The following is a 9403-nucleotide window of genomic DNA, read 5'->3' as shown; positions in this document are numbered from 1 at the left end:
AACACACACAAACCTAAGTGCAGTGTGGGCACCAATATACAATGTTACTGATATATATGGGGGCAAATGGGCTCGGGTGTCCACCAACAAATTCGTAACATATATACACAACAGAAATGGGACTTATCCCCCTGCCCATGTGATCCCAAATTGCTCAATTTTAAATAAATACTCCTAGATGTGAAATAAAAGGCAATATTTATTCAACACTATGCCAATATCAAATTAAAACCAATTAAAATAAAACTAAGCAGCGCTGCATGTGCAAAAGGGATCCCTTGCTCTAGTCTATATGTATACAACCATATAAATAACAATTATATGCTGTAGTATGAAATAGCGTATTTAAGATTAGACCGGAGCGCTCCAGTAATGGACGTTAATCTCAGTTTTTGAGAAAGTAAGTAGTCTCAGACAATCCGGTATTAATATTCAATCAGTTGTAGCCAAGATATGGTGATAATACATCCCCAGGTCTGAGGCATGCCAAAATCGTCAATTTTGTGAGGCACCCCCTATGGAACAAGTCTCCTCGAGATGTAGGTGTACTACACCATTAAATATTAAGGGGGATGCACCTTCAGTGTAAGCCAAAACCTTCACGGAGAACCCAATCGTGTGTGGGTGGACGCGGTCATTTGGATTTGCCAAAGAGGCAGGCAGGCCACCCCTAAGTAGCGTGTCAATAGGGTATTGGTTTCTCCCAACGTGGCTTGCTCAATTGAAATGTAAAAATATTACCGACCAAGCGAAAGTCCATAAGCGGCCCCACTGTGACTCCGTGAGATGGCGTGTGGTAGACTAGAGCAAGGGATCCCTTTTGCACATGCAGTGCTGCTTAGTTTTATTTTAATTGGTTTTAATTTGATATTGGCATAGTGTTGAATAAATATGGCCTTTTATTTCACATCTAGGAGTATTTATTTAAAATTGAGCAATTTGGGGTCACATGGGCAGGGGGATAAGTCTCATTTCTGTTGTGTATATATGGCCTGTCAGTTTTATACGCGACTTGAAATTATTATTGATTGTAAAGAGCAAAAATGTAATTGAAGTTAATAACGAACGCTATTGTTGGATTATTTGGCTCATATTGATTGTTATTGCTTGTGGATTTATCCTAAGGGAGACCAAAGGGTATTGAGCCCCTCAAGGGCCACAGATAGGGTCACTGTTGTTGTGGCAAAAATATTAGTTGCATTTGAATTTCTATTAAATGTAGAATTGTATTGGCTGCCAATAAAACGGGTGATCTGGCTGCCAACAAAGATGTCAACAAACCCTCTCTATCACAGCACCTCATTTAGGGAGGGACCAGCTTTAACTGGAAATAGCCTTCCTTCAAAACTCTTCTCAATGGTAACTATGTCTACAGGCAGAATTTGTCATACTATATAAAGCTGATGAAAATTCCACAAATCCCACCACAGATCATATCCACAGATCATATTACAAAGATATATTTAATTATTTGGATACTGTGAAGGTCATTGCATAGAAACAGCAGTGCATTACTACCCAACGTAAAAGACAATATCACTCCTATATTAGATTTAATTTTTAGTAATAAAACCATACAAATTCATTATAAACTGCTGTTCTTGTTTAGAAAATGCAATACTTATAATTAGCTGTGTAACGAGTGATCATTATAACAGTCTGCAGATCAGTCTACCTGCTGGTGTCCCTACTGCATGCTTATTAACGACGTGTCTCCCTAATTGCACATATGTAGGAAATGTAATATTACTAATAGCTTATTCCATGAGCATAGCAAGTAATAACACTATAAATATACAGATGTTAGTTTCTGTTCTAAAACATTAACCTTATGGGTGCTGTAAGTCACTGGAAGGTGTCACAACCATAGGGTACACATAAATATAGCAAATATCACTGGTCCCTTTAAGATATCATTCATGCAGAAAATGTCCGGTCAAGAGTACTGAGCTTTAAGAGGCCACGTAGAAGTTACTGCAAGAGACATTGGCCCAGATTAAATTCCATGAGAAACTGTTGTTTTATGGTCTATCACATGAAAACGTATGGGAGACATTCAATTTGAGAAGAAATAACTTTTTTCTTAATTCAGTTCCAGTTCTTTCCCATAGGTTTCATGTGATAAAACAATGAGATACGTTTTTCTTCTTGAATTGCATCTGGAGAAAGATGGAATTGAATTAGGAGATACATTTTTCTCATCTAACAGAACCTGGCAAATTAAGTGACTGAATGAAAATTAAAGGCACCCCTTGATCCATTTTAAAATGACAGAGGAAGACTGGGATATGGTATTTATAATATACTGCTAGTAGGAAGGTTTCTACAGTATTCCTGATGTCAAACTTGGTACTGGTGTGGCCCATTTAATCCAAGGACATGGATATCTAGTAAATAAACTACTGAAATACTAAGAACTGCACGACAACCTACATTTCACACCTAGCTTCACCTACTTTGAATACTGTAGTGCTTGATTTAAACATGTTCCCAGAGAATCTTCATCCAAAAAATGCACTGCAAATACTGTTATAAAAATATTAAGCTAAACGGAAAAATATATGTATATATACTGCTTTTGATTACAAAGAATTCCTATCATGAAAATATATTCTGCAAGATTTTAATACATATACAGTACTTAATTTATTCTAGAACATACCAAAATATTAACTATACTTATTAGCTCATTCGTGTGACACCAAAATATAGTTCTAGAAAAATAATTTCAATATAAAATTCCAATTCTAAAAAAAAAAAGAAGAAGAAGAAATCCGTGGCAACTTCGGTAAAGTCCAGGATATTAAAAAATAAAATGTCAGTAGTGTGTAGATATCAGGAATCAAGACCCGATAAGTGGGGAGATGAGGTTATGTGGAGATGGATGTTCTCCTCTTTGTCTGTCCTCTGCTTCTCCACGACTGAGAATCTGTCGCCAAGGAAGGGTTAACTGGACATTCAGATCTGGGCATATTCAGACTGAAGGGACTGGGAAAAAAAAACAAATGTAATTGCCAAGGTTGTTTTTAAGAGAGAGAGTGTAACCATAATTTCCTGCGAAGGCCAACGAAATAAAAGAGAAAAGTAACACGACTTTGTGTGTGAGGAGATGTGGGTAAGGTGGGAGATGGTGACGGCCTTAAAGGAAAACTATACCCCCTAAATGAACACTTAAGCAACAGATGGTTTATATCAAATTGAATGACATATTAAAGAATCTTACCAAACTGGAATATATATTTACATAAATATTGCCCTTTTACATCTCTTGCCTTGAACCACCATTTTGTGACTCTATCTGTGCTGCCTCAGAGATCACCTGACCAGAAATACTACAACACTAACTGTAACAGGAAGAAGTGAGGAAGCAAAAGGCAGAACTCTGTCTGTTAATTGGCTCATGTGACCTAACATGTGGTTTGTATGTGTGCACAGAGAATCTTACGATCTCAGGGGGCGGCCCTTATTTTTTAAAATGGCAATTTTCTATTTATGATTACCCAATGGCACATACTACTAAAAAAGTATATTATTATGATAATGGTTCATTTACATGAAGCAGGGTTTTACACATGAGCTGTTTTACTCAGTGTCTTTTAATAGAGATCTACATTGTTTGGGGGGTATAGTTTTCCTTTAGAGTTTTCCACTATATTTTCTAACCTTTTTTTTTTTTTTTAAGGGACCCAAACCAGTTAAGAATTATTGAAGGTAGGAGCCTCCAATGATTATAATCAATTACCCAATACCCTGAGCTGCGTTCCTCTCATTGTTTTCTATTGTCCCGGACATGCCTTAGTTCTACTGAAGGTGGGTGCAGGCACAGCACAGAGATATGGCAATGTAGCTCTCACAGGAAAAGTATCCAGGGCTGGTGCATATTTTGTAGACATGCCAACCAAGGGTAGGATGTAAGTGACTAAAATCACTGGAAAAATTTGGCTTCCCTCCGCAACAGTGATTCTACCTTTCCTTCTTTAAAGGGGTTGTTCACTTTCAAATTAACTTTTAGTAGGTTGTAGAGAGTGATATTCTGACATTTGAATTTGGCTTTTTTTTTTGTTTTTTGAATTATTTAGCATTATGTTCAGCAGCTTTGGAATTTTAGCAGCTATTTGGTTGCTAGGGTCCAAATTACCCTAGCAACAAGACAGTGGTTTAAATGAGAAACTGGAATATGAATAGGAAAGGGCCTGAACATAAAACCAAGTAACACAAAGTAACAATAAAAATAAAATTGGAGTTAACTTAAAGGTGAACCACCCCTTTAGATATAATTTGTCGAATATACTACTATAAGGTATCACCATGACCCACACAGGGTAACATGACTTTTGGGACCTATAGGTTAAGAATTGCTAATGAAGAGAGTGTAGATGTATACAGAATAGAATCATTTTAGTAAGGTAATGCAACAAGAGTAAAATACATTTATACAAAGAAAAAATGTTAAGAAAGCATAACATTCAAATTGTAAGATGCCATAGTAGGAGTCAAAACACAGCTGTCCAGTCTGGATCCTGAAGATCTTGTAGGAATAAAGTGCCGCTCCCATCTTGGAAGTTCCACCCTCCCCAGACAAAGAATAAGGGAGTTAGATGTTGGGTTGGATTAAAAAGCACAACAAAGTTATAGCAAAGCAACTGAGTGAGTGATTATACATGCAAGAGAGATTATAAAATGCTACAGAGAGAAAGTTGGCATGTTATGTTTTTCCATCTATCTTTCCTTAACATGAGAAAACAGTAGATTAGTTGAAAGGTTTCTGGGAAGCAGTTGTAGAGGAAACAACAGTTGTTGTTGCAGGCAACAGAAATAGTTGTAGAGGCACATATAAAATGCCAATGAATGTAATATAGGAAGCAGATACAAAACAATCTTAGGAAGCACAGGGAAAGGTTAGGCACAGAATAGAACCAACTACAGAAACACTGAATTATAATGGCTTATAAGCAAATGCATGGGGAAATGTTATATAGCTGTTCTAGTTATATGTAAGGGTGAATATAGGATAGATCTCGTAGGATGTTAGGATAGACATTAGCTTATATCTTATTACAAGATAATAGTTTATATCATGTACCTTTTTCTTAAAAAGGTCTGTGATATATTACTTTTATTGCTGAGTAACACAAGGTTACTCCCAGATCTCATACTGATCACAAGCTATTGGTTAGTAAAGAGTTAATCTTTCAGCAGGAAGATGATTCCAAGCACAGGGCCAAAGTCACACTTGACAAAAAAAAGGACACAAGAATAAAAAGGTGAATGTTGTGCAATGGCCAAGTCATTCTGTGGCACTATTTGATAAGGGACATATGCTAGTGCCAATAGACAAATAAGAACAACCAGGCTGGAAATCCATATGGATAAATAGGCACATACAGGAGGATGGAATGGCACATATAGACTAAACATAATGTTTTAAAGTGATGATTATACCACTTTAATAATAAATTACACAATTATTTCATGATTGGAGCATTGGTCTGGGAATGGAAACTTGCAGGAAGAAGCATGCAATGTGTTAATAAAGGTCTAAGAGAGGCCCAATAAAAGTGAATAAAGCAAAGATAAAGGCTTTGAGGTTACAACTGTATTTGGAGTGATGTTTTCTATAAGCCTTTTTGTAGGGTAAGCACTGTCAGGGCACTTACAGGGATAGAACGGCTCAGGAATCGTGGGCTGGAGGCGAGGCCTGTGTATGAGGGTCGGAACGATCCATACATATCTTTAGGTGTGCTGGGGACATTCTGGTTGCGATTGTTGTTTAGCTCGCCTTGACTTCGGACACGAGAGTGGGAGTGGTACAGGTTGGAGGGTACCGCCTGGGAGCTGATGGCTCGGTTAGTATAAGGGCGACGGGTGCTCTCTATCTCTTCCAAAGCTGAATTCAGATTTCCAAGGGAGCCAGCAAACCGCAAATTTGCTGAGAAACTGGGAGGAGAAAACACGAGGAAGGAAATAGCACACAAATTCGATAACAAGGTGTATATGCTAGACAAACAAAGGCCTGTAAATTTGGTATGTGACCACCCAGAAGTGTTTTCCTAAGGTGGTTGGATGCAGAGGATACAATTAGTTCTTTGCCTATTCATGCAGAGACCCATGCTATACATTGAGTGTTATAGATGTCCAGCATGCAGTGCAACAATATGATTCAGCAATATGCACAACAAAGGGGGCGGCACAGCAATGGCACAGACTATGCAATATGCGTTCATCAAACAAAATACGAATACAACAGTATGGCTATTGCTGTAACACAGAGGTTTGCAAGCTGCAGTTGCTTGATATGTTATTTTATGCATATATAGTGAAACCTCAATTTTACATACTCTGTTTTTAGTTTTTTCATTATTATAAATCTTTTTTTTTTGTGGTCCCACCAATATATAATGCATAATGCAGACCATGATTTTATATTTTCCTGGATTTTACACCACTTTTTTCTCGTCCCCTGAAAAATGTAAAACGGGGGTTTTACTGTAACAAATGTAATAATACCATATTTTCTTGGTACAGGTATGTTATACCGAAACGTGTTTTCCAGAATTACAGGAAGGCCATTTCCCGTAAACATTTTAATTCAATTATTAAAAAGTTATTTATTTTCTCTCTGTAATAATAAAACGATACCTTGTACTTGATGCCAACTAAGATATAATTAATCCTTATTGCAGGCAAAACAATCCAATTTGGTTTAATTAATGTTTACTTTATTGTTTAGTGCACTTAAGGTATGAACGTCCAATTTATGGAAAGACCCCTTATCCAGAGCATTCTGGAGGAACTATTTAAAAAAGAAATCAACACCAACTTTACTATTTATCACAATGTCATTTGATTATATTCTTTAACTTTCTTTAAAGCCCCACGAATGTCTTAAACCCATTGGTGTCCAATCAAAGGCCACCCACATCATATTAATTATTTATAAAACACAATAAAATCTGTGAAAAGTAAAGCTCATGCTAATGCAGTGGCTTCTGACTTTCAATTAATTGAAGTATGCATAGGAGGTCAAACATTTGGTGAGGGTGCCCCTTAACTCATCAGTATAAAGGTATGTGCAGTATACTGAGGTCTCAGCCATTCAATCACAGTTCCAACAGAACAGCAAGCAGTGCTAACACCAAGTTCTAGTTGATCTTACATGTCCCTTCCAGAGAGGCAGGAACCTGTAAGAGTGTCTAGGGAGACTCATAACCTAATCTGTTGGAAACCACTGCTCTAATGGCTTCAAGAATTGAGTAAATTGCCATAAGAAAATGAGTGAATGCATGTGTGAGAAGTGTGGATAATGTTCATTATCAAGATGTAATTGGTAGCTCTGACTTGACTGTTCTAAACCCAAAAGCTACTGCCCCTATAGCATCACAGTTAATAGTGAGGACAGTTTTCATTTTAAACATAGTTCTGGTGTGACAATTTTAAAGTAAAGTATATTTTATTAAACACAAATTACACTAAATCTTCAGTAATCCCATCATCAAGCATCTTGTAAAGGATTAACATCCATTAATGTCTAGAGCCCATGGGCAGGGATTTACAATGCTATGTTATAAAGTGCTATAAAGGATTAGCAGTAACAATTGTCCCATTTAAGAGACAAAGCAATACATAAAAGAAGTAATCTTTGAATGGCCATGCTGTGTGAAGTTCTTAAGTAAAGTAACAGTATGTTCAATGAATAATGAAGCATCCTATTAAAGCAGCATTTTTGTATAATTTGCATAATTACAGTATATATGTGAATATAATTCTTTATATGTTGGAAAAATGATTTCAATGTGTAAGTTCTGGCTGCATAAGGACACATATAAGGCAGAATAGTCAAAATGTCTAATGTAACAAGTATACCTTAGCCCAGGAGTGCCCATACTTTACTAACGTGGGGTCTGCTTTTAGTGATGATGTCCCATTATGATTTACATCCATAATCTACATCCATAAAAGCATTGTTAGCATTCTGTTGCATGGAAAATATTACTAAATATTGATTCATGAGAAAATGTATATTGTTGTTATATTTAAGAAATAACTATTTCTTATGTAACCCTAACATAATAAATATCTGAATGAAAAGCATGAAATAGGAGGGTGATTTAGACAAGCTGTTTATTGACAGTGTCTTGAGATCTACTGATCACCAGCCAAAGATCTACTGGAAGATCCCAATCTTTTGGGCACCCCTGCCTTAGCCTGTACTGTAAGTGAATGGTTTCTAAGAAACTCCATCTGACCCTAACAGATGATCTGTAACAGCAAATAGCATATCCTGCATGATTAAACACAGGAAACGTAAGTGGTGACTTCCAGATGCAGATTAGGTTATGATTGGCTTGGCCACAACTCAAGTGATTATGTCAAATTCTGGAAATTTCTAACAATGGTTCTAAAAAAAAATCAGACCATCAAAACAGCAGTCTCTGTGCACTATAAAATGTACCAGTGTATTTTTCAAGGCAACTTTAAAACAAATATTATATTTACATGAAGAATAAAGGAGATTAAAGTACCCAGATTACACTGCATTGGCAGATGACACTTCTGAAAGCCATTAGTTCAATGACATAATAATACTGTCACATGCAGAGATACATTATTATCCCACGCAGACATTCAGGGAACTGGTTCTAAAGTGAACATTAACTACTTCAATGCCAAAACTATAGCACAGAGGTCTTAGATGGATTACTGAACAAACACAGTATAAATTTAGTTCTGTGTATTAACAAAAGCAAGTCAAAAATAATTAAGATTTGATTAACTTAACACAATTGCAATATTTACAGTTTGTGTCTAAATTTTTGCTACGGGTTACAGCCCTGATAATAATTTTCACTAAGTACAGAAAGCCTTTTCACTAAGTAAGGAAATGTGTTTCTCAAACATGGCAGTTGCAGCTGCAAATCCACCCAATTTCAGTGTGGGATTTAAACTTCAAAAAATAAATTATTATTAGCTTACTTGTGGTTCTTATATGAGCACATTTGTAATTTACAGATTTACAGTAATCTTCGATTTTTTTATTGATTTCTAAGATATTTGCATTTTTAAACTGGTAATACCAGGCCTTTGGCTCAACTGAGAGTCAGCAACCCGTGGGTTGCATAGATAGTAAGGGTCACTGACACTCTGGGCCTTCAAAGAGAGCTGCTGAGCTGAAGCCTACAGTATAGCCTAGCAGTATAAAACTGCTAATATCTCAGAAGCCACTTCAATTACAAAAGTGCTCAGAGAAAGTTTATACCAATTCATTATATATATATATATATATATATATATATATATATATATACACACATACAGTATATAAAAATAAATACACGATTAAGTGGCAAGCGTGAAGGCACATGGGGAAGAAGGGCTGCAATTTACAGTGTTGAAGTTTTGAAGA

At 36.3% G+C, this 9403-nt stretch overlaps 1 protein-coding gene across 3 annotated transcripts in view; it reads right to left on the bottom strand.

Moving 5' to 3' along the window:
- Nucleotides 1-1444: 1444 nt before the first annotated feature.
- The window catches only part of cdc14a.L (cell division cycle 14A L homeolog), a 43861-nt gene continuing 35902 nt past the window's right edge, over nucleotides 1445-9403 (bottom strand). The window contains exons 15-16 of one of the 3 annotated variants that reach the window (XM_018256588.2): nucleotides 5658-5937; nucleotides 1445-2988 (exon numbers count right to left, since the gene is read on the bottom strand). In XM_018256588.2, the coding sequence (XP_018112077.1) occupies nucleotides 2959-2988; nucleotides 5658-5937 (310 nt within the window). In that variant the 3' untranslated portion in view covers nucleotides 1445-2958. 3 annotated transcript variants of the gene reach the window in all.

The sequence above is a fragment of the Xenopus laevis genome, chromosome 4L (genome assembly GCF_017654675.1).
Source record: "Xenopus laevis strain J_2021 chromosome 4L, Xenopus_laevis_v10.1, whole genome shotgun sequence".
In the NCBI taxonomy this organism is placed as follows: domain Eukaryota; kingdom Metazoa; phylum Chordata; class Amphibia; order Anura; family Pipidae; genus Xenopus; species Xenopus laevis.
The sequence above is the reverse complement of the archived record's forward strand: the minus strand, read 5'-3'. Positions and strand labels throughout refer to the sequence as shown.